This window comes from Anabrus simplex, chromosome 1 (genome assembly GCF_040414725.1).
Source record: "Anabrus simplex isolate iqAnaSimp1 chromosome 1, ASM4041472v1, whole genome shotgun sequence".
Lineage (NCBI taxonomy): Eukaryota > Metazoa > Arthropoda > Insecta > Orthoptera > Tettigoniidae > Anabrus > Anabrus simplex.
This window is the reverse complement of record NC_090265.1, coordinates 1,246,550,782-1,246,577,734: the sequence shown is the minus strand read 5'-3', so window position 1 is coordinate 1,246,577,734 and position 26,953 is coordinate 1,246,550,782. Positions and strand designations below refer to the sequence as shown.

Below are 26,953 nucleotides of genomic sequence, written 5' to 3'. Positions count from 1 at the left end.
CAAGATGATAGCAAATGCACTTTTGTAATATCCATCACCTGAAAAATATCTATAAAATGTGATGTCAGGTAACCAGTGTTTGAACATATTGTTCCCATGTGTGTGTTTCTGTTATTTTACTCAATCCTTTTAAAAATCACTTAGGCCTATATCATTGAAATGTGTTAAAAGAAAAGAGATTCAAAATTCTGTGTTTTTCATTTTATTTTATTTTTGTAGTTTACAGATATAATTAAGAAATTACTAAATTATATTTCTTTACAGGTTGTATTCAAAGTTGCTTATTTTTCTAGGATGTTCAGTTAACTGCTTCAAATGATGACCAGTATTTTGTGTTTGAAGATGTACTTTATCAGGTAATATATCTTATCTTTATGTCTTTTAAAATACACTATAGTACGCGCACTTTTTCTTGAGCCCTAGTTCCCATTCGTTACTATGGAGATCCGGGCTCAAGATAAAGTGCGCGTATAGTACCTGGTCAAAAGTATCCAGACACCTACGTCAGTTTGCTGGTAACATACGCTCTAATGGTCGACATTAATATGATATTGGTCCACCTATTGCCTTTATCACAGTCAGTACTCTGTTGGGGAGACTTTCCACATGAAGTTTCCATGGGATTGGCATCCCATTCTTCCCGAAGAGCCATAGTCAGAGAACGCGTTGATGTTGGATGGTGGGGTCTGGAATGAAGTTGCCATTCTAACTCATCCCACAGGTGTTCTGTTGGATTTAGGTCAGGACTCTAGACAGGCCTGACCAGTTGTAGAGTATTTCTATCTTTAAACCATTGACTTACAGTGCCCACTTTGTGACTCGGAGCATTATCATGTGGAATAAACAATGGTGATAATTTGTTCAGATTTTTCATTATAGGTAGTATGAAAGCATTCAAAATATGAGGATATGCTGCATTTACAGTGTCATGCAGTACTACAAGAGGGCCAAGTCTATGTAATGAGAAATATCTCTATATCATAATGCTACCTCCACCAAACTTCACTGTTGATCCTAAATATTTAGGTAGATTTAGGTAGATAGCATTCCCTGGGCATTCTCCGTACCCAAATCCTCCCACCAGATTGCCACAATTCATAATGTGATTAATCACTCCAAATTACCTGTTTCCACTGCTCCAGTGTCAAGTGGCATCACTCTTTACACCACACCAGGCGGCACTTTTTATTAAGAGGGGAAATATAATTTATAGGCAGCTGCTCAACCAAGAAACCTGATTCGTTGTGATTCTCAATGCACAGTCATGGGACTGACTGCACTTTGCATAGCACTTTGATATTCCCTGGCGATGCTTTCTACAGATAACTGATTATTTTCTTGCACGACCCTTTTTAATGTTCGTTGGTCCTTGGGTGACAGTATATGTGCCTGAGCAGATCGTAGTTATGTTGCAGTTGTACCTTCACATGTCAACTTTCCATTTACTTCATTGACAGTCAGTTTGAGTAGATTCATAAGGTTAGAAAGATCCCTTTCATATCTCTTGCTTATGTTACAACCAGTGATTAACCTACATTGAAATTCACTAAGCTCACCTGACTTACCCATGTTACTGTTCCGTAGTCGCACTGAGCAATACAAACCTCCACGCCTCCTGTTACACCGGTACAGTGTGTCATTTGTTATTATTTTCTAATGTACAGTAGTGTCCAGATACTTTTGATTAGATGGTGTACATTCACTCTTTACTTTAGGAAAGCATTATACAGGGTGTATCAGAATTACTTGAATAAATGATGGGGTCAGGTTCCTCACATGAAAACAAATGGAAAATGTCCTATAACAATACATCCAGAGTAGGCGTAGGGATGTGGCGACCCCATCGCCCAGTGGGAAACCACTGCAATCAGCTACCCGAGTATTGGCGGGAAAACCATAACATATGCGGAGTATGGAGGAAATGCCTACTCCCAGTCCTGAACAACTAGGATGAACTTGTAGCACTTCATTCATCACCAATTCATACTTCATTAATCACCTTTCCAGATCACATCTGGAATTGTAAAGCCTGACCTTGGTCAGAAATGTTTCGATCGAAAGATCAGACAATCAATGATGATGAGTCTTCTAATGAATAAATCCACCGGTGTGGACAAACAACAACAAGGATCTGCACAAAGACACCACTCGGAATCGGTGGGGTGTCAAGTAGAAGACCTAGGCGAATCGGAGCGCCTGGAAGCCCAACAGACAATTGACAGACAGCTGACAGACAGTGGACTAACCCAACAATGTAAGAAGAGACTTAAGTTCAACAAATCAGGAAAATTTTCATACTTTGCAACATTAAACATTAATTCACTAAGTAAGGTGGGCAAGTTGAAACATTTAACTGATGTGATGGACCAACATAGGATTTTAATAATGGCTTTACAAGAACTTAGGAACACAGACCAGGACCCAATTGAATCAGGAGGTTATCGTCTCTACAAAGGACCTCCAGGAGAAAGAGTAATGAAGAATGTCCCTCAATTTGGTGTAGGTTTTCTTGTTCATAGTAGCATAATAGACTCAATTGAAGAATTTTCTTCAAAATCTTCGAGGATGGCACTTCTAACAATTAAAGTAGGGAATAAAACTTATACTTTAATAAATGTCCATGCACCAACAAATGACAAAAACAATAAAGATAGAGAAGGAGTTGAAAACTTTTGGGAGGAACTTGATTACATATTGGCGAAGATCCCTGATGAGCATATAAAAATCTTACTTGGAGATTTCAATGCTAAAATAGGCAGAGAAAAGAAGTATCGCACAGTTGTAGGAAAATGGCCAGCTCATAAATTAACGAACAAAAATGGCCAAAGATTAATTGAACTTTGTGCAGATCATAGACTCGTTTTGGAAACCACCAGATTCATGAGGCGACCACATAAACTTATGACATGGAAATGCCCTAACGTAAAATTGGGAGAGTTTCAGATTGATCATGTTGCCATGGATAAAGATTATCATAAAGAAATTTATAATGTCAGAGTCCTCCGTGGGGTAGACATTGACTCGGATCATTATATCTCAAAAATAAAAATCAAGTTAACACCAAAAAGGAAACACAAACATAATCATCTCAAAGCAAGGAGAAATTATGATCCCAGTTACTTAATAAATAATAAAATATATTTAGAGAGATCCAAAACACCTTTAAATGACAAATTAGAGACAATGATCAACAAACTTAAAACCATAGCTGAAGAAATTGCCCCAATCAAAAGGAGAAAGAAACATGCGTGGTGGAACGAGGAATGTGACAAAGCAATTCAAGCAAGACACAAGGCATGGATAAATGATCAACAGAGGAAAACGGAAAAATCTCGAGAAGAACTAATTAATGCCAGAAGACAAACAGCTAAAGAAATTAGGACAATTAAAAGGAATTATCAAAAGGAAATGCTTAGCACTATAGAAGAAACATTCAATCAGCATAAAACAAGAGACTATTACAAAACATTCAAGCAATATCAATCTAAATTTACCCCTCCCACACTTATGTTAAGAAATAAAAATGGTAAAATGGCACACAATAATCAGGATAATGCTAACATTCTTGCAGAATACTTTAAAGAGTTACTTAATTGTGAGGATCCTGTGGAACATTTAGAATTTGATCCTAACCCAAAAAATAAAACTCCATTACAAAAGATTATACCACCAGTTTACAATGAAGTGAAAACGGCAATTAATGCACTTAAAAACTACAAAGCAGCAGGAGAGAATCAAATAGTAGCAGAAATATGGAAGAATGCTAATGATCAGACTATTCAAAACCTACATAAATACATCATTGATATTTGGAACACGGAGAAGCTTCCTGAGGAATGGAATACAGCGATAATCCACCCGCTGCACAAGAAAGGTGATCGCTCCGATCCAAATAATTATCGGGGGATATCCTTACTTGATATTACATACAAGATTTTATCCAAGATTATATACACAAGAATCCAAGAACAACTCGACCAAGAACTTGGAGAATATCAGGGAGGATTTCGACCAGGTAGAAGCTGTCCAGATCAAATCATTAGTTTAAAATGGATAATGAAGCACCAAAGAGTTCGAAGTAAGGGTCTGGTCATCACGTTTGTAGATTTAAAAAAAGCATACGACAGTATTCATCGTGACTCATTATTAAAAAGCCTTAAAGAATTTGGCTTACATCAAAAACTTGTTAACCTCATTAATATGACTTTTAAAAATACGAAGGCAAAAGTTAAATTTAGAGGTGAATTATCAGAATCATTCACTATAAGAACTGGACTTCGACAAGGAGACGGACTTTCACCATTGTTATTTAATTGTGCATTGGAGAAGGTTATGCGTGAATGGAACAAGAAATGCCAACCAACTATCAAGATCGGTAGAAATATTAAACTCAACTGCCTTGCTTTTGCGGACGATTTAGCATTACTTGCAAATACAATAGAAGAGGCTAAATTTCAAATTGAACAACTAGAAATTATAGCTAAAAAAATGGGATTACAAATTTCATTTGAAAAAACAGAAATGATGCCAACTTTTAAAGTTGATTTACCAGTTATTCAGCTGAACAGTAATAAAGAGATTAAAATTGTTCAGAAATTCAAATATCTTGGGGAAATAATAACATGGAACACAAATGAAAAAGAAGCAATAGAACACAGAACAACTAAATTTAAACAAGCACAAAGACTTACCTGGCCAACCTATAAAAAAAAATCTCTTTCGATAAACGCTAAGCTGAAACACTATAATTCCATAGTTAAACCAGAGGCAACCTATGCTAGTGAAACTTTATTCAAATTAAATGTAAAATCTACAACAGACAAATTACAGAAAACTGAGAGAAGAATTCTTAGAACAATTATTAATAAAAAACACCAAGTTGATGGACAGTGGAGATTGTTGCCTAACAACATTGTCTATCGTGAATGTGAATCAATAATATCTACAATGCGTAAAAGAAGAATTTCCTTTTTCTGTCACATATCAAGATTAGCAGACACCAGGATATTGAAACAACTATTCGATTACTTTTTGAAGAATAAAATCAATAATAATTGGTTCAAAGAAGTTCAGGACGATTTGGAAGAATTGGGTATAACTCGGCAACAAATCAAAGACAGAAAAGAGAAGAGGATTTTGAAGAACAAAAGCATAAGTCTCAAACTAAAAGCAGTTGAACGGAAACAATATACTATATCGGACACACAAAGGGCTTCCAGGTCGGAGAGGATGAAAAAGTTCTGGGAGAAGAAGAAGAAGAAATTAAATCAAATGTATTGATTTCAGTGCTCCAATGTGGGCGTAAAATATGTAAATAAATAATACATCCAGAAATGCTTCATTTAGGAGGTTAAAGGTCTGCATTCCCTGTTTGCAGTTGGGTGAACGAAGGTAGTCATGTAGTTAAGTCCTACTCTGCTGTGGTGCGGGACCTGTCCGACCACTTGGTGCTAGACTGTCTGAGTAAATGCACCACATTCGATCCAATTGATTCACATTCTCAGTCACTGTGACATTTGCTGTGAACATGGAACGGGAGTTAAAAGACATGGTGAAAGTGATCCTTGAGAGAAAGGATTATGGATTACAAATGAAATAAGGAATGAAAAGTGGAGTGTCTGAAAATTACTTCTTAATAATAATAGTAGTAGTAGCAGCAGCAGGAGCAAATATTCAACATGTAGGACATGTGTCCCGTAAATGTTGTGTTTCTTTATTGACGTTTACAACTTATTACCTCACATATTAAAACACATGTGTCTAAAATATGGTATAATGCATTGTGTCCATTGAATACAGTACCACATGATATCAAACAAACAATTACACAAAGGTGCATCAAAATGTGTACAGTTGATTCGGGAACTGAATCCCAAGTTCTGTGTTAAGAACTTGTTAAAGTTTATACAGGTTATGGATGACGAAACGTTGCCAACATCCTCACGCCACACACATGCACATGCACGTGCACACATATACACATTCACTCTCTCTCACTCTCTCAATTCATTCTGTACTAAAACAAATTATTGTGAATGTTTATCACAATGTAAAACACTCAACAAATTAATGTTCCATGTCTACTTACATGATGTAATGTGCTCCCCAAAATCGCAAAAAAAATTATTCTTTACCTGATCAACACACTCGTACAACCACCATTTTCGCCTCCCAGCTACCTACTAAGCATGTTAAGCTTCCATCGCCTTCTCTGACACGTGACTAGTGATGTCATCAAACTTTCTTGAAGCTGCTCCAAGCTTCCACTATTCAAGGACATTCCATCTATCCTCCTATAAATATGCCAATTGTTTCCCTCTCAAGTCATCCAGCTTTGATTGCGGTCTGGTCTGGAGGGTCTTCGGTAGACCTGTGTCTCTTGAGCACATTCTTTTCAATTCCTACCAACTGGAATTGTGCATCGTGTGGTGCTGGGTGAACCAAGTGTTATGTTTATTTGAAGCATTGAACATTGGGAGCTTGTCTCCCGTTTCTCCCATCAGGCTTTAAATTGAACTACTACTACTACTTTTACTACTACTACTACTAAAATGTTTTCATTCCTCCTCTGAAGGGGTAGGTGGGCCTCTTAGACGGTGACGCCATCTCTCAGGCCCAGCGCCACATGATGCACAATTCCAGTTGGTAGGAATTGAAAAGAATGTGCTCAGAACACACAGGTCTACCGAAGACCCTCCAGACCAGACCGCTATCAAAGCCAGATGATTTGAGAGGGAAACAATTGGCATATTTATAGGAGGAGAGATGGAATGTCCTTGAATAGTGGAAGCTTGGAGCAGCTTCAAGAAAGTTCAATGACGTCACTAGTCACGTGTCAGAGAAGGCGATGGAAGCTCAACATGCTTAGTAGGTAGCTGGGAGGTGAAAATGGTGGTTCTACGAGTGTGTTGATCAGGTAAAGAATTTTAAGAGAAGGTGAGGGGGCTGGAACTAGGAACTGCCCCGGCAACATCCTTAGTGCAGGAGAATGGAAAACCACTTTCAGGCCAGCCGTATGGTACAGGCTAGTCCCGTCTCCTGAATGCAGAGGCGTAGAGCCATGGTAGAGCTGTGGCCACCCCTCCACTGTTCTGCTCGGTTGGCCAGTCAGAGTGCAGAGCTGTTGGACAATGGACCAGCCATAGCCACTTAAGGGCAGAGACCCCTCTCCATCTACCGACCTTAAAATTGAACTCTTTTTCCTTTCTTTATCTAACATCACGTTCAGTCTTCTATAGTGAGAAATTAATCTTCAGTCATTTAAAATTTATTTCTGTGGAAGACATGGTGCAAAAACATGTGGACAAGGACTTGTTTTCTGTATTACTACCCCAAATCCTAAACATCAAACTATGTTCCATTGCTTCTCTTTTGCTTTAATTTAATAAATACTGATGCAGGCTTCGACCTCCCTCCCCCACCTCACCGCTCCCTGTTCCCTACTTGTTGTTTTTAGATAATACTTTCTTGTGTGCGTCTCCACTGGTAGGAAATGCTTTAAATAACACACTTCTGTTTTATTCGATTGTAATTCTCTGTGGCCGATTTGATCAATTGTGTAGCCTCCTTTATGAGCATCCAATTCTCTCTTTGATACAAGTTGTTCTTTTGATTTCAATGCTGTTGATTTTGTTACTGCCTGTTGTCTTTTAAATACATGTTATCTTTTGTTGTTGAGATTCGTGTGTATTTCCTCATTTCCTTTATATTCACATACAGTATTTCTGTATCCACCATGCACCCCTCTGGGTTTCCAGCACTTTCTTGACACTGCTGTTGAATACTGGATCGGCTCTTTGAATGACAGAGCATGGCACGGTCATGGGTCTTCAACTTGCGTGTTTTAAAATACAATCTTAGATGATCTTCTAAAGTTAACTTAACTTCCTAAACTCCACTGTACATACAGTAATAATGACAAATTGATCTCAGAGTGTTTCTGGTAAGTTAGGTTTGTAATTACTTCCAACTGTAAATATCAATGCTGTACCGGGTAGGATCTCAGGTAGTGTGCAGTTACTTATTGGAGCAGGTACAGAGGATATTTTTGCAGGGCGAATAATAGATGGTAAAATCTTTTTGACAATATTTATTGAAATTTTCATGTAAATCACCCTGCAGTTGAATTGTCAAAATTAAATTTCAGTCAGTCTTTTCAAAATGTAAAAATGAAATATCGGCGCTGTTATATTCTGAGACATCCACTTGAAAAAAATGTCCAAAAGGAATACCAATTTTCTGAGATCATAAACACCCTACAGTTCATCTAGGATTTCTTATATAGCTTTAAATTCCAAAATAACACTTTACACATAGTACTTCATTTAACCAAATTGCATAAAACCCAAGTCCATCACTTGTGATGCAAACCTACAGTTTTTCTAAGATTTTTAAACATAATATTAACACACACTTCCATTAATAATCTGATAGTTCAAGTAAAAGTTTTCAATCACTTGCTGCATACTCCTACAGTTCATCTAAATTGATTTTATAAGAAAATAAAATAAAATAGTGCACTTGTTTTATGGCAAACCCTATAGTTCGTCTAAGTGAAATGACTTCAATTTATAAAAGATTTTAAAGAGAAATCTACAGTTCCAAACAAGACATGGAGTCTTCTTGAATTATTAGGAATAGAAAAATTCACACGAAGCACTTTTTTGTTGATGAATGTAGCACTATAAATGATTTGAGTGCTTTGTTAAAAGTCAGTTAGTATCTAAGTGGAATTACTCAATTAAAAAATATATGAAAAACACTTATATCACCTGTAATCTGCTTATAAGGATTGATGAAGTACTGTCCTGCGGCTTGGTGACTAGAACTTTCCGCAGCGTGCAGCCAAGACTCGAACTCATCACCAGCAGCGTCACACGTCCATTCAATGAAGATACCACGTTATTATCCCTCGTCGAAATCACGATCATTCCCTCGTTGGATACCACGATTGAAGAAACCACATTTAATCCCACGCTGGAAATGACGTTCTACGCAGTGTAATATCATGACACTTCGCCAAGATTTCCGATGTTCTTTTTAAAGAGAAACGTTGAAACATGGAAAGTTCAATTGGCACAATATAATGGGTTGTAGAACTCTTAATTAGCATTAAGATTGGTATTTTACACTGACACAAGTTCATATTCTCATTTATTGTTTTACGATGTTAAATACGTGACTGCCGGGCTGAATGGCTCAGACGGTTAAGGCGCTGGCCTTCTGACCCCAACTTGGCAGGTTCGATCCTGGCTCAGTCCGGTGGTATTTGAAGGTGCTCAAATACGTCAGCCTCGTGTCGGTAGATTTACTGGCACGTAAAAGAACTCCTGCGGGACTAAATTCCGGCACCTCGGCGTCTCCGAAAACTGTAAAAGAGTAGTTAGTGGGACGTAAAATAAATAACATTATTATTAAATACGTGACTCAGAATATCACAGTCTATGCTATAGTATGATCCATAAGTCAAGTTAATGCAGTACTGACCTACAGTCATTTTCAAAAATGGAAAAACACAGTCTTTCACTCACAGTTTATAGTGTAAAATTGAACACTGTCACAGTTCATAAAAGTCAATGATTATGTCTTAGGTTCAATCGTAGAATAATCATTACAGTTCATGAAACATTCAAGAAAATGCCATTAATATCACTCCTATAACAGTCTCTGGAATAATAATGTTCATAGATTAAGAAGTTTTATGACTGAATTTGCATGACACGAGTTCGTATGACCTAATATTGCCATAAAAAGTCCTTAACATTCAGTTAGTTTTTCAGGGTAATAATCGAAAGTTTGAGAAAATACATGAAAAAATAGTCACATTTAGTCCTGTTATTTGTTGAATATTTAGTGGAATGGTATTTCACACAGTTCACAATTGTATTAGTATACGAGAAATGCGTCTCAGAATCAATTAAATTGTCATAAATTGGAAGTTCACACACAATGTCCTAGTATGCTGTTACTGTCAATGACAAAGTTCAAAATTACCAGAGATTGACAAAGTCTGCAATACCGTCAACTGGTAAACTAAACACTTAAATTCCCAATTATCTTCAATGCACAGTTTCTATCGTGAATTCACTTAGTTAAGACACTCATAAATCTTATACAATGATGATTTAGTCAGAGAAAATTTTATAACATTTCACATGACTCGGCGCGGCTGAAACTTCACTTGCGACGTTCTCGCACACTTTCAAAGTTCTAGAGCGTAACTTTTTATGTCTCTCATGAAGCGCGATGGAGCATACTGACATCTTGTCATGATCGTAGAGTTTAAGATACACTGACTATACCCTCGGTTCGTCGACCTATTTATATCCGGCTGGGAGCCACACTCTTAGTCAGGTGATAGAGGGGTGATAATACTTCCCAAACTTCAACTCGTCATATCTTTGAAACCACTGGACAGATTAGTCTCAAATTTGCAGGGTTGTACTTTTAAAATGTGAGCTACAATTTGGCATTAGTCTCATATTTATTGGTCCAGTCATTGAAAAGCTTAAAAAATAATTTCGAGGCGTTTCCGCGGGGAGGTAAGCTACAAGCAGTGCTGATGTCACTCGACCTTGCCCCGCTCATGCGGTCTTCCTCACGCAGTTCAGTAGGGACGAGAACATTCTCTCGCACAGCTGTTCGTACATCGTAACTTAGCCGTTCGCTCATGAATAAAGATTTTATAACTCATGTGCCAGGGCCTATGCCTTCCTGGTACAATACATATCTCGTTATAATATTTGCATGTATCCAACATTTTCTAGGCAGTAACTCCTCTTTCCTTGCTCCTTTCAAGCTTGTTCATTGCAACTTTGTTGATACTGTTTGTAAATTCATCAGCAGCCTTAGTTCTGAGTACATGCTACTAGCAAACCTGTTCAATGCCAACTGAAATATGGTTGACTGCATGAGGGTTGAATGAGCGTGAGTGAATGAACTAGATAGTTTGCAGACCTCTATAGAAGATATTGTTGAAAGAGCATTTTACAATGACACATAAGCTGTTTCACATTGGCAGCTCATAGGAAGTGTTCAACTCATACCAACTCTATAAAAGAAAATGTTCCAGAATATTGAAACATGAGCAAACAAATAAAACTGCTATTTTCAGAGCAAAATAACAAAAAGTAAAAATAATGCATTGGAATGCAGGTGGTCTTCCATCAAAGAAACTATTAGAAGAAAAAACAATCATGATACACAGAGATATAGATATCCTTCTCATTAATGAAGCCAATATTACACCTGAAAACATGCAATATTTAAAGATCCAAGGGTATACCATCTACACTCTCTTCAAAACAAGACAAGTAGCCAGTGGAATATTTGTAGCAGTGAAGAATAATATCATGTCAAAATTCGGAACTGCAAAAGAAATGAACTCAGCAGTTACATCTGTAATGATCGAACTTGTCATATGGATCAACAACAAGAAAACAACAATCTTTTGTGTTTACAGCCCTCCAAACAATAAAAATCTGAATCTCCACCTCTTAGAAATCAAAACAGCTACTATTTTTATAGGGGACTTCAATGAAGCTTCTCCAGTCTGGGGCTACAACAACAAAAATACAGCTGGTAAAGCAATAAAAGACCTGATAGAGAACAGCTCTTTAGAACTATTATACAGTAGCAAAGATCTAGCAACATTCATTCACCATTCTGGTTCCACAACTAACCCAGACCTCATATTAGTGTTAACAGATCTTGCAAACTACAGTCATCGATCAGCACTTGAAGATCCAGACAGTGGACATACCTAGGTAGAATGTCCCTCCTTACTGTTACATCATACAGTGAACCTGCTTAATGTGCAGACGAGATGATCCGGTGGAACTTCAGGAAGGCAGACTGGAAAACTTTCAGAAACAACCTGGAAACTAAAATGTTGCCAACTGAGCTCGATAGCTGCAGTCGCTTAAGTGCGGCCAGTATTCAGTAATCAGGAGATAGTGAGTTCGAGCCCCACTGTCGGCAGCCCTGAAGATGGTTTTCCTTGGTTTCCTATTTTCACACCAGGCAAATGCCGGAGCTGTACCTTAATTAAGGCCACGGCCGCTTCCTTCTAATTCCTAGGCCTTTCCTATCCCATCATCGCCATAAGACCTATCTGTGTCGGTGTGACATAAAGCAAATAGCAAAATGTTGCAAATTGATCTTGATGTACCTCCTAACATCATCCTGAATAAATTCACTACAGCCATAAAAGACATAGCCAAACTTTGTATACCTAGAGTTACTCAAACAAAATGTAAGCCTTTCTGGTCAGATGAATTGAACAATCTTAAGTATGACAGAGATAAAGCAAGAAGAATAGCTGAACTTACTCAGGATCAAAATGATGTACAGAAATGGCGACAAGCAACAGCAAAATTAAAACAAGCCATAACAGTATCATAAAGGGTATCTTGGAACACATTCTTAACAACAGTTGCCTATAGGACAGACAGCTATAAAGCCCACAAACTTATCAATTCTCTAAACAACAAACATGTAGTCACTTCTTTGAATCCCACCATGATAAATGATAAGGAAATTACAGATTGTCACAAAATAGCAAACCACTTCTGTAAACATTACACTTCATATAAGTTATCAAGACATAAAAAGAAAGAAGACAAGATCCTCAAACAAATAGTGAAAAAAATCGTGAATAATAATACATAAGACAACGAATTTTCCATAGAAGAGTTCATGTTAGCGATAAAGAACTTCTTCTTATTCTTATTCTTTTTCTTCTTCTTCTTCTCCTCCTCCTTCTTCTTCCATTCCCTTTTCCAGATTCTCTCGAGATTGGGTAGTGTACCAAAGCCCTCCACCTTACTCGATCTTTCCACCACTCCTCTTCTAGTACTTAATTCCTATCGACTCCTCTATTTGCAATACAGTCCACAACAGAGCTCCTCCATCTCATTCTAGGCCGTCCCCTAGGCCTCTTTGCAGTCTCTGTATCCATGAATGTTCTCTTTGGTATTTTATCTCCTGTCATTCTCATTAAGTCTCCAAAACATTTCAGTTTTGCTATATCAATCTCTTCTTGAAATTTACACACTTCCACGCTTCTCCTTATTTTCTCATTTTGTATTTTATCTCGTCTTGTCTTTCCCTGTATGTCCTCAAGAACCTCATTTCAGCTGCTTGTATCTTACTTTGGTTCCACTTAGTCAACATCCCTGCTGCTGAAGCATAGGTCAGTATAGGTTTAAAATAGGACAAGTATGAAACCTTCTTGCACTTCCACACAATGTCTCTCACACACTGGTAGAAACTTGCAGACTGCTGTATTCTTAAATCAATTTCTCCATCCAAATTTTCATCTTGTGACATCATGCTGACCAAACATTTAAAAAATGTCACTGCTTCAAGAGGTTCATTTCCTATTTTTATCACTCCCCTGGATTTTCTGTTGCCTTCATCATGTTCAAAGTCTTGCTTTTTGCAGCACTGATCTCATTCCAAAATTTCTTAACTCCTCATTCCATAAATCAACTTGTGTCTGTACTTCCTCTTCATTTTCTTCCCAAACTAGCCCAAACTAGAATGCCATCAGCAAAGAGCATAGACTTTACTTTCTTATCCATCATCTTCTCCTTGACATTATGTAGAATTCTATCCATGATGATAATGAAGAATAAGGGAGACGATACACTTCCCTGTCGTAAGCCTGTCTCAACTCTGAACCATTCAGTTTGACCCACTTTGGTTCTAACACAGCTTTTGCAATTTTGATACAATGCTATTACCATCTGCATTGTTTCATTCCCCATCTGTGCCTCTGTCAATGTTTTCCATACCAAATTCCTTGGGACACTGTCTTTTCAGTATCTAGAAACGTTACTACCATGTCCTTTCCATATTCACAATACCTTTCCATCATTTGATGTAATGTAAATATTGGGTCAAATATGGACCTGCCTCTTCTAAATCCATACTGGTGTTCTGCCAGTTTTCCCTCTACTCTCTTATTCATTTATCCAATATTCTTTCAAGGATCTTAGCTGTATGAGGGATCTGTGTCACTCGTCTGTAATTTTCACATTTCTTCCTGTCTCCTTTCTTGAAAATTGGTCTTATGATCCCCTTTCGTCCACTCTTTTGGAACAGTCTTTTCTCTCCCTATCACTCTGAAGAGTCTATCCAACCATTCTCTAGTGACCTCGTCAATTCCAACTGTCTTGCCACATTTCATCCTTTTAGTGGCCCACTCAATCTCTGCCTTGGACACCTCTTTTTCCTTATCTTCCATCTGCAGTAAATCTGGTTCTTTGATTTCACCTTGCACCAAGGTATTTTGCGTGTTGTAAAGCTGTTCAAAGTATTTTTCCCACCTGTGCAATATATCCTGCTTCTGTGTCATCACTAGGGCATGGATTTTTAGGTTCTTAAAAACAACTTTTTAGTTTCTTTAACAGCTCAGAATAGTTTTTTAAAAGTTTTTATCCTCCTGAAATTGTTTTTAATAATCATTTCATTCATTACTAAAGTTATACTATTCATTCAAACGTTTTTGGACTTTATTGTAACCGTCGCTTAATGAAAGCATCAGCTTATAAATCTCATATTTTATCCCATATTGGCTCAACACAACCAAGGTTAAGTTATAAGTAGGTTCCCACCTTCCAATACTTAACAATTTCTATATAATAGTTTTATTAATTACATAATATAAACCAGCTTAATCTCTAGAACATGTTTTGTTCCGATTATGGAACATCTTCAGCTAAAATTTTTTTTGACAAATTGCAAGACAATTAAAACACATTTATTTATTTATTTATTTATTAATGTCTTTCTGTACATGGCGGGGCTCAGGCTATGAAGCCTGCTATTATGCCAAACCATATAATTATGCACCTGTATAAACATAATATACTGAACATTATAACTACTTAAAAAATAAGTTAATTATAATTTAAAGTTAATGTGAAATGTAATTTGTATGAAATGTAAAGCATCATAAAAATCATTTTAACATTTTAAAATTAATTTATTTTAACATTGATAGTTATGATGATACAATAGCTAAAAGATTTTACCAAATGGCACGAAAATTAAAACACATATTGTACCCGGATGAGATAGGCCCTAGTTTCATGATTTGATTTTTTATAAGATAAATACAGATATATAGGAATATTAAATGGAATACAGTGTCAGTTTTGTGCGGACGGGAGGATTTCAACATAAGCTAGACATATCGCGACTGCCTGTCGCCACAGTTAAGCTTGTCATTATGGGGAGAATGTTTCTTGGTCAAAAGCTAAGAGGATTAAATCTAGAGCTCACAACAACAGAATAATGACTACAAGGAAGTGAAAGAGTAGGTATTTCGGAACAATGGCAAGCAGGGGCAGCACCAATACCAAGAATATGACGTACCATTATTTTCCACTGCCTCAAGGCATTTTGTGTTGTCAGGTTGCAAGGAAGAGATTTTAAACTACCCGATGCGGTGTTGACCAATAGAAAAATTTATCATAGGCCCGCAGATAAACCAACATAAGAAAAACTCAGAGTGAACTCCAGTTAGCTTCTCCGATAACAGTAATTAAATTATTTCAACCACATAATTGAATAGAGGGGATTTTTGGGATGTCATTCCCATGTTGATAAATTGTAATTGTAATAAATTAAAATAATGAATTAGTGGAAATGACCCACGCTATCTCGCCATTGGTCAAGATGAGCACACCATCAGGGACGCCGAGTTAGCGCGCGAAAGGTGGAGGACAGGAATTAAGTGATATTTCCATGATCACCGAACGATATGAGTTCAGAATACGACACATGAATGTGTATCGCCAGTTTATTAAGTAGGATAAAGCAAGGGATCAAAATCCACCTGCATATGCCAATTTAGGATAACCAACCCCCCTCCCTAGGAGATGACCGCGGAAAACCCCAGCGGGAAACCATGTCGTCCATAAATAACCAGTAGTGGGACCTCACAGTAACCAGTTCTTACCAGCCACCAGTTGTTATCGGTCACCAGTCGTGTCAGTCGTATGAAGTAGTTGAGACTCTGACACGTTGACTCTGTAAGTCAGTACCTCGGGATGCATTCGAAGTCAGTTAGAGCTGAAAGTGCGTGAGTTGTTAGGAGAATGAAGACGAACAGTGAGATTATCCATAGTACCGAGTGTAAATAATCAGTACAACTGTAGGTTGAATTTAATAAATGTCATGTGATTAAATAATAAATAATAAACGGAATGCCGATAGTACCTTTGGAAGGCAGTGTGCGGAGCCTGAAGTAAATACCTCAAGATAGACAATGAATAACTATCCGAGCAGGGAACTATAGGAGCTAGGCGATTATCAAGACGGCTTAGAAATAAACCAGGAAGTGCCGGTTGAAGACGCGATACGCGCTGGTTCAAATGAACGACACTTCGTCGTAATGTGTCACGACGTGTGTTTCGGGCTTATATGAAGAATATATTGTGCGAGTGTCAGGGGTCTAGGCGCACCTATAAGTGTTTTTTTAAAATTAGTATTCTTGTATAAAATAGTGTAAATTATTTAATAAGGTGTTAATCATGGGTAATCGCACAGAAGTGTTTTGCTGTGTTTGCCTATCTCCCGCTACGAGACAATGGAATTCTACATAGGAATGAGTACACAATTTTAATATTTGGGGATGTTATCGCGACTAAACGGGGTTCAATGTAGATTAATTATGGTTACTTAACGTGGTCCGCCTCCCGAGTCCATGATTTTATTTTTTTGTTAGACGGACGAACTAATTTATATTAACGTAATAATGGGTTAGATTAATTAATTTTAATATATGTTTGTTGTATATAATGTAAATATGGGATATATTTCTTTCAATTAATGCATGCTGTTTGTAATACTTTGACTTAAGTTCATTTCAAGTGTTAAATTCCTTTTTTGTGCTAACCCATTTATTTGATTTCAATCACTGCGGTGATTATTTGTATGTTAGTTAGGAATATTTTTTACCAAACAGCCAGATTATGAAAGTGCCAGAGGATGTAAAATTTGTGTTGCGTACGGAAGGTCATTAAAATAATAATATAAAAATATTTGAAGAAGAAGAAGAATTTACTTTTTTTATATTTTGGACATAATAATGATGTTAGGAGCTGAAATGAAAAATTTGAGATTTTTAACTAATAATAATAATAATAATAATAATGAGAATATTTGAAGAAGGAGAAGAAGAATAAAAAAAGAAGCTACATTTTTTTAAATGAAAATAATAAGAGCGAGAAGTTGAAGTATTATAGCAAGGATGATTACGGGTTACGATAATCACGATTTCTACTAATAATAATAATGTTCCATCTGCTATGGGCGTTTGTAAATTCTATATTATAATAATAATGCTCGATGTGTTTGCGAGAAAGAAATAATAATAATGTATGTGAGTTGGCAAAGGAAAGTAAATTAATAATAATAATAATAATATTTGTGCGTTTGCAAGTTAAAGTATAATAATAATAATGACAGTGCTTCATGAGTTAGCCAGTGCAAATATAATAATCAATGTGGAGATGACATGTAGCGTTAAAGACTTTCATTCGCGTAATCAGTTTGATTTTACGTAAATTTTTGATTTCACGTTTTTTGACTTTATTTTAACCATTAAAATTTGTTTAAAAGCGATAGTGGCACGTGAATTAAAATGGTCACGATATGTTAAAAGGCCAGAGTGGTTTGAGCCCATATTTAGAGTTGGAAGTCATGAGGGACGAATATCCGGCGTGAAATAAATTGAGCCGTATTGTTTGTAATGATGAAATAGATGAATCTCAAGGCCTAAGATGATATAAAATGCATATTCCGGTGTTATTACTGGCAGAATCCATGCACCGAGGATTAATTTATGAATTAAATGTTTGAAGAGTTCCGATAAAAGGAAATGGACTTCAAATTGGAAGGAATAGTTTAGCAATTGCCGGCATTGGAGGTATTTGCCCAGCTGGGATGTGCCATAGGTTGTGAGATGTGTCTTGGGAGGACGTGTGTCCCCATATAAATTAACGGGAGTACGAAACTGAAGGTACGGTCCCGAATACCGTGTTGTCCCGACCGATATAAAGCAGATCTTAGTGGTTCATAATGGGATTTAACATATGTGACTAAATTCTAAAGAGTGGAAATTAAAATATCATCTTTCCATTTTTAGTAATAATAATAATAATCATACTCCAAGTGAATCTTGTCTTAAATCAATTGCGTACTGCCAAAGTAGACTAAAATTGTAAAGGTTTATGCATTTAACCATAAATATCGCTAACGGTAGTGTAAACGTGAAATAATAATAATAATAATGAAAAGTTGAAGAAGCAGAAGATGAAGGACTTGCAATAGTAATTTGAGAATAATAATTATGATGAAAGGAAATTAAGATATTTAATGGGCGATGATTCATTGTTACGAATATCATAATAATAATAATAATAATAATAATAATATTAGGAAACTGATCATTAAATTGTGCGGATAAATTACGAGGAAGAACGACCCTTCGTTTGAAACGTCGGCAAGGGTTGGCATATAATCATCCCGGATGACAAATGATAATAATCAAATATAGGATTATAATTGAAATTAATGATAATAATAAAATAATTGATGGTAGTCACAGAAAATGATAATGATCAGATAAAGAATGGTAATGATACTATTTAATAATCATAGGAGGATATGATAGGGACAGTCGTCCTGTGTCGAACTGCTCAGAACCAGATGTTGGGTTTTCACGGGGAGATTGTTAGCGGTAGATACGTAAATAACCCACGGACGGCACATGTCTTCATGGTCAGAGCATAGTAATGAACCTTTCCGTACGCCTTGTTGTATTGACAAGTGTAAATGTTAAAATAGGCTTTGAGTTAATGAACTCTACCTGGCGTGTTTGTGAATCTGGAAATAATAGGCTAGAGTTTGTCCGTACTATAAGTTCCTGTTTTTTGAGGTGATAACATTTCCACGGTGGGTGTCCGGCTCACCAGAATGTACATACCGGAAGCGTCTCATGTCCAAACGGAACGAGGAGACGACAGTAAAAAGTTACTGTCGTGCCGTCGTCTCCGAAAGAAGATCTCCAGCAGTGAAACGTCCACTCATACTGATGTGAATTCGATCCCCAGTAACCAATTGGGGCGAATTCACCAGATGTTTACACTACCAGAGTAGTGAGGTAAATCCAAGTAGTATGTCATTTATTTTTCAGGATGGAAGTGTCCCAAGGTAATAATTGTCATCATGTGTAGTATGCATAATAAGTGAATAAATTGCTCCTCATTGCAATTTCAATAGGAAACAGTTTCCATATCTTTTTATTGTATAACTATATGCCCACTATAAGTCCAATATGCCCACTTGTCACTTCCCAGTCCTATTGTGGAGTCAAAATTTTGTATCCATGAATGAGTCGTCCCCCGTAACCTTAATTTGCATGCCCCGTTCATCCCTGTGTTCATTTGATGTGCCGATATATAATTTGATTTTCTTTATATAAATTTTTTTTATCGTTTTCGAACTGATCACCCCTGAGGTAAATGCTAGTCTGGGACTCAGGAAGTGAGCGGGTGCAATATGATAGTTATGATGATAAAATAAAATTTTCATTCATGTTGGTTAAAAATTCAACAAGTCGGTGTCCAAGTGACGAAGTAAAATCGGCAATAAGGTTCTTCTTTATGTTGGAGACGTGTACATTTTGTTAATCTTGAAGATAAATTAAAGATATACAACATTTTCTTAACGTATAATTATCGGGGAACTCTTGATAAAACAACCGTAGTTGAAGTTGAGTTGCGGTTGGATTATTGGATTATTAAAATGAGTCTGAAACAAGAAAAGAATGAGTAAAATGGAGGATATTTTAAGGAGAAAACCTTGTAAAAATGTATGTTCACGAGAATAAAGGATAATGGAGTTGATTACCTTATAATCAATCGTGTCGTATTTGACGTCCTCCCTTACGCCGTGTCGTTAACTGACTGAGTCCTGTGTACGTATGTAAGGCACTTGTGGTGGGCGGGGAATATCGGAAGGAGAGGTAAGTGAAATGAGGATAGCGGGTGAAATGTTGTGTAGGGTGGAGCTAACTGAGGAGTGACACTGTGATAGGCTAGAAGAAACGGAAGGAAAAGTAGGATGGAGCTAATAGGAAGGAGGTGTGTTGGTTGTTTTTTGGGATTCTTTTTGATTGTTTTTCTAGATGAGTCTAATTTGAGTCCAGCTGGCATGTGACCAAAAGTCACATTTTGTGCAGCACAAGGAATCTAAAGGACATATCAGCAAAATTGCTATCAAAAAAGGAGCAACTTTTCATCACACCACCCACTAATTTCCAGTTTTCCTGGCACTTCAATGCTGGATAATTTTAACATCCGTTTATGTGAAGCACTGGTTTCGGCAAACGTGCCGTGTAATGCACTACATAATCCTGTGTTGAAGAAAATTCTTAAGGACATCAGTTGCCGTAAGATACCAGATGAATCCACGTTGAGAAAAAGTTATTTGGAAAAACTGGACAAGAAAATTATCGAAGACATAAGAGGTGATTGTTACATCTGGCTTTCAGTGGACTAGACCACAGATAATTGTAGTCGTTATATCGCAAACGTTGTGGTAGGTAAATTAGATGCCACAGAGCCTGGTAAACCTCATATTATACTGTGAAAGATGCTGGAAAAAATGAACCATAGCACCATAGCTTGCACCGTCCGAGATGCTCTTCGCATTCTTTGGCCGAGAGAAAAACAGGATGACAAGTTTTTACTTCTTTTGAGTGACAGTGCGGCATATATGATCAAAGCTGGTGAAGTATTGAAGAGTTTCTACCCTAACATGCTGCATGTAACTTGCATAGCCCATGGCTTACACAGAAGGCTGAAGAGATTAGAAATAATTTTCCAGGAGTAAACACATTGTTTCTTCTGTGAAAAAGGTTTTTCTTAAAGCATCTGGCACATTCTCACATTCAAACTCCTCTTCCTCCCAAACTCATCATCACTCGTTGGGGGACATGGGTCAGTGCAGCTCTGTAGAGAAACCGAATAATAGATGGCATTATCTATCACTTGGAAGACATTAAAAATGTTATAAATTCTTTGCTGTCGATGAGGCACTCTGCATAGCGAATGCTAAAATAGTTCTCATGCACAAAGAATGCTGTTTCACTTGCCTTCATTATTGTAAACACAAGCTATCTATTATTCGCTCAACTTTTCATTTTATGTGGACTCCCTAGTACTGTTACTCATCTGAGGTTTGCTTTGCAGCATTTGTCTTATATGAGCTTTCAACCATAATGTTTATTGTCGGTAGATGCAGAGTGAAGTCCGGATCATTACCAATCCATTGGCGAATCAACCAACTTTGAGATGACTTGCCTTTAGGCATTGCTACTTCTGAGATGCGCAAGTTTCTCAAACTGCCTTCAGTAATTGATTTACAGAGAAAATTAATTTTAGTCTGTCGCACAATAATGTGTATAGAGCTAAACAGTGAACAGAGCAGTAGGTGGCAGTAGTCGACCGTACAAAATGAGAGATGCACTGAAGCTGGTAGAGTTGAGTCGTTCATGAACTAATTAGTTAATTTGAATGACTCATTTATTTGAACTGGTACAAGTTTTGAATGGGTCGTTCACATGAGCATACAGCATGTTAGAGGACGAAGACCTTAGCAAGCACCATCCATTGTAAAATGTACATACTAGCTCGCGCCGCTAGTGCTGTTGCTAAGATAGTTCATTTAAACGACTTCGTTCATTGAATGGAGTGCCACGAGAGCTGTTTCTATGATATTGCCTCATGAACTACCTCGTTCATTTGAACTAGTTAATTTGAATGACTTAAGGCGGTGAACGGTATTGAATGAACCAGTTCAAGCAAATGAACTAACTGGACCCATCCCTAGAAACTGGCAAGTACCTGCTAGATACAGGTCAGTGAACGTCAGGGGGCTGCCTCTTAATTTGTGCTGTACTCTGGTGGAATAGTATCATATCACATCGTTTCGCTCGCACAAGTAATACTTACAAACCACTTCCAGTTCCAGACCATGAAGTCGTTTCAAAAAGTCGTGAATAATTTTTATTTTTTAAAATCATTCACTTTCATTAATATTTGGTACTTCTATTTCAAAATAATGTAATATTGTCTTGAATACCCCATTTAGGTTTTTTTAGGTTTTAACGTCTTATTTAGCTATTTTTAGGTCTTATACAATTCAAATAATTTACTCCAATGGTAATGAAATGGATAAGTAAATTAAAATACTGCAGTTAGCTAGCAAGGAATAAAATAGTTTAAAACCTAAAAATCCAGGCCCTAGTCATCACTTCCTCCTGTTCATTTTTTAATGAAGTTAGCACCTTCACCTGGGTTTTTCTTCTTTTTTACCCACTGGAATAAGATCTTTTTGCTTCCAGTTTCATTTTCTTGCTGAGATTCAGTGAATTTTTGCCAGCTTTTTATCTTCTTGAATTACCTTGGAGCATTCCTTCTTGCAGTGTCTGTATTCTGTTTTGCATTTTGTTGTTCTGTTTCTCAGCCATTTTTTCCAAGCTTGTTTCTTCCGTTTAACTATATCTTTTACCCCATCATTCCACCAGGGCGTTTTTTGATCTTTTTTCCTTCCTGATACTCCTCAACAGGTCTTTTCTGCAGACTCCACCATGGCTGTTTTAAAGTACACCCATTCTTCTTCGACCCTTACTATGTCTTCATTAGATATACTTGTTTTAATATGTGTCTGGAACTCACTCTATTTCCTTCTCATGAAATGTCCACACCTTTAGCTTTCTCTGCCTAATCTCAGTCACCCTTTGTATCTATCCCATCTTTAACTTTGCTGTCACAACTCTGTGATCTCCTTCAAAAATTTCACCTGGGAGGGCTGTTACATCTACCAACATTTTCATGTTACCTTTCTCAACCAAAATGTAATCTATCAGAGTTTTGATTTTGTTATCCCAACTATACCTTTTTATCTTCTGTCTGTTTTTCTTTCAAAACCATGTGTTACCAATGATCAGCTCATTTCTTTTACAAAAGTCTACCAAAATATCTCAAGCCTTGTTTCTCTTCCCATATCCGAATGGTCCTATAAACTCCTCATCTCCTTTTCTTTCCTGACTTACTTGGGCTTTCATGTCTCCTGTGATCACAACTTGTTTGTCCTGTACATGACCTTCCAGATATTCAAGGTATTCCTCTAGGTCCGTATCTGTATTTCCTGTTTGTGGAGCATACCCTTGAATTATATATCTGTAACACAATTTTCAAGTCTCAGTCTGACCTTAATCAACCTGTTATTTATATTTTCCACCAATTCTAGGTATTCCTTTACATCTTTTAAGACTGGGGCTAGTAAATGTTTTTTGGGCTCAGGGCATTTGGGGTAGTCTTTGTAAGCTGAGATATGCATGGGCTGTTTGTTGTTTCATCTCTTTTTCTATTGGTATGTTGTGGGTATACAACTGTAAGGCGGTTACAGGCTTGGTTTTTCTTGGGCCTGCTATGATTCATAGGGCATTATTCTGATACCTGTTTGATTGATTGGGATGCTGTAGTAAGTACTCCACTGCCATATTTTATAATAGGTTTGATGTAAGTGTTGTAGGTTTTGTTAAGTATGTCTCGAGTGCTCCCTCCAAGTAGCTCCTGCTAGTCTCTTCAGCAATTCCATGCATTTGTTTACTTTCTCCTCCACATATTGTATGTGTTTGGTCCAGTTCAGCTTCTTGTCCATGATGATACCTAGGTACTTGGTGTTTTCATTTTTTGGAAGTTCCTGATCACTGAATTTTAGATTGAAAGTAGAATTGTGATGTCTCAGGGAGAAAAACTGATATACTGTTTTAGTAGTATTGATTTCTATATTGTTATTTTCAGTCCAGTTTTTAAGTTTTAAAAATGCCTGGTTCATTCTGTGCTCAAGAAGCATTTGCTGATTTGGACTGTTACGTGTTGTGGTCCAAATGATAACATCATCTGCAAACATGCTGTTATTCACATCACTTACTTCATTTATTGTTGTTGGAAAATCATTGATTTACACATTGAATAATGTTGTGCTTGATACAGCTCCTTGTGGGAGGCCTAGTTTTGATCACTTGCACCCTGAAGTTTTGTTGTTGTAATGAACATTTATCATTCTTTGGGAAAGAAATCTTGAAGACCACTTTAACATGTGTACATTTACTTTGACTCTGATAAGCTTCCTTAACAGTATGTTTTGCCATACAGTATCATAGGCTCCTTTAAAATCAATGAAAACTGCAAGAACACTTTCCCTTTTGTTAAAGGTTTCCCTCACAGCTTGTGTAAATCTCATTATTTGATGGTCGTCGAAAAAGTTTTCATTCCCCACCCGGAAGGGGTGGGGCGGGCCACCTAGAGAGTAACGCCCTCTCTCTGACCAGGAGAGGTGACGGGGTTGTGGAGAAGAAGGAGATGGGAATTGGTGGTGTGAAAAGTAAAGTAGGTAGAGATTAAGGGGCCTCTTGGCTAAGAGGGGTGTAATGCTAAGGTGCCTGACAATAAAGAACACATGGTTTATGAAGAAGAATAGCCATAAGATCAGCTGATATAGTTGGGATGGACAGTATGGAACACTCATCGATTTTATCATAACAGACTGAGAATGGGGAAGATACGTCATCAATACAAAGATAATCCCCAGTGAAAGTATGGAAGGTGATCATAGATCATTAATCGTGGAATTAAAACAAGTAAAAATACCTAAAATTATACTGAAGAAGAAACCAAAGATCAGGATTTGGGAATTGGAGGAGGAGGATAAACGAATGGAATTCCAACATTGTATAAAAAGGAAGTCGCCTAACACAGAAATATGAAGTGGAGAAGAAGAGTGGGACACTTTAAGACAGACATTTGTGGAAGCAGCAATTGAGGTATGCAGGAAAACAAAAGCAAAGGTTAAGGGGAAGGAGACATGGTGGTGGACAGACAAAATAAAAAAAAAAAGAAATAAAAGAAACTAACAAGGTGAAGAAAGAAATGGATAAGGAAAACCAAAAAAAAACATATCAGAGGGATGAGAATAAAATAAAAAGGTTACATGTGGAATACAAAAGATTGAAACTACAAATAAAGACGAGTATCAAGAAAAGAAAAGGAGAAATGTTGGGAAAAGTTTACGAACAAAATTGAGCAAGATAGTTGAGGAAATCTGAAACTATTATACAGAGTAATAAAATTGAAAAGATTAAATCAAGAAAAAATCAAGGCATTGTAGAGAGAAGATGGATCCATAGCACATGACGAAAAGGGTCTTCAGAAGGTGATGGCAAAATATTTGGAAAACTGTATAATGAGGATGACTGCTCAGAGGTAGAAGATAAAAAAATGGAAATAAGGGTCCATAGTACATGACGAAAAGGGTCTTCAGAAGGTGATGGCAAAATATTTGGAAAACTTTATAATGAGGATGACTGCTCAGAGGTAGAAGATAAAAAAAATGGAAATAAGATGGAGAGAAAGAAGAGAACCCGCTAACATGGTTGGAACTTGAAAGAGCAGTGAAACCAATGACCAAAGCCAAACCAAGTGGAAAAGATGAATTCAATGCTGATATGATTAAGGCAGCAGGAAGCAGTGGACTACAGTGACTATACCGAGCCCTCAGTGCCATATGGAAGGATAAAAGGATACCTGAAGATTAGCAACAAGGAAACATTGTACCATTGTTCAAAAAAGGAAATAGGAAGAAATGTGAAAATTATAGAGGTATAACCCTATTATCACATGGGCTAAGAATAATGAAGAAAGTCATAGACAAAAGACTGAGGGATATAATAGAAAAACAGAGGAAGAACAATATAGCTTTAGACCAAATAAATCAACAATAGACTTGATATTTACAGTGTGAACGATAATGGAAAAACACCTAGAAAGGAACAAGGAAATCATCTTCGTATTTTTGGATAGGAAAAAAGCTTATGATACAGTTAAGATAACCTATGGAAAAATAATATACCAAAATCATTAATTAACAAGTTAAAAATGTTGTATCATGAGAGAAAAAGCAGTGTACAAGTGGGGAGTGGTAACATTTTATACAAAAAAATGTCTCAAGCAAGGAAGTGCACTGTCACCATTGTTGTTTATTATATTGATGGATGAAATCATAAAACATGTAAAACAGAGTATCAGTAGTGATGCTTTGGTATTTGCAATTGATGTGGTGATTTGGGGAAAGGAAAAAAAAGGAAGTACAAAGGAGACTAGACATTTGGAATGAAAATCTGAAGGAGTTTGGAATGGTAATTAGTAAAAAGAAAACTGTAGTCATGCATTGTGGAAAAGAGAAAAAGAGAAGCCAAGTGAACATAGACAGAGAACAGTTAGAGAATGTAGAACAAGTTTACATATCTGGGTAGCATTATTAATGGCAGTAATGAAATCAACCCTGAAATTAATAACAGACTAAGTGAAGGTACAACATTTTATCATCAAGTCAGAGAGCTTTTAGGAAATGACAATGTACCCAAGAGAACGAAGTTAACATTATATAAGCAGTATTTCATACCAATTGTAACATACGGACTAGAAAAGCTGGTAACTAAGAGACAAGATAGTAAGATCCAAGCAGTAGAAATGAAATTTTTAAGAACATTGGTTAAAAAGACAAGAAGAGAATTCAAAATATTAAAATCAGAGAAGAGCTAAATATAGAACTTTTAGTTCAGAACATACAGAAAGCAAGACTGAGATGGTTTGGACATGTAAAAAGAATGGGAAAGGAACGGGTAGCAAAAAGGGAATTAGAAAGAGAAGTTAAGTAAAGAGACCAGTTGGAAGACCAAGAAGAAGGTGGATGGACCAGATTTGGAAGGACATTAGAGAAGCTGGATTGGATGTGGCAGAAGTAATAGAGCAGGAAAAGTAGAAGGACAGAAAGGAGAGTATTGGTGCGCATTCACCATTGTCCCGTGCAG

The 26,953-nt window shown here is 36.9% G+C and overlaps 1 protein-coding gene across 1 annotated transcript in view; it reads left to right on the top strand.

Moving 5' to 3' along the window:
• LOC136858244 (TBC1 domain family member 19) overlaps nucleotides 1–26,953 on the top strand; it is a 278,312-nt gene that overhangs the window by 146,417 nt on the left and 104,942 nt on the right. Inside the window, exon 9 of the mRNA XM_067137644.2 lies at nucleotides 294–356. Coding sequence (XP_066993745.1) covers nucleotides 294–356 — 63 coding nt within the window. The remainder of the gene's footprint in view (nucleotides 1–293; nucleotides 357–26,953) is intronic.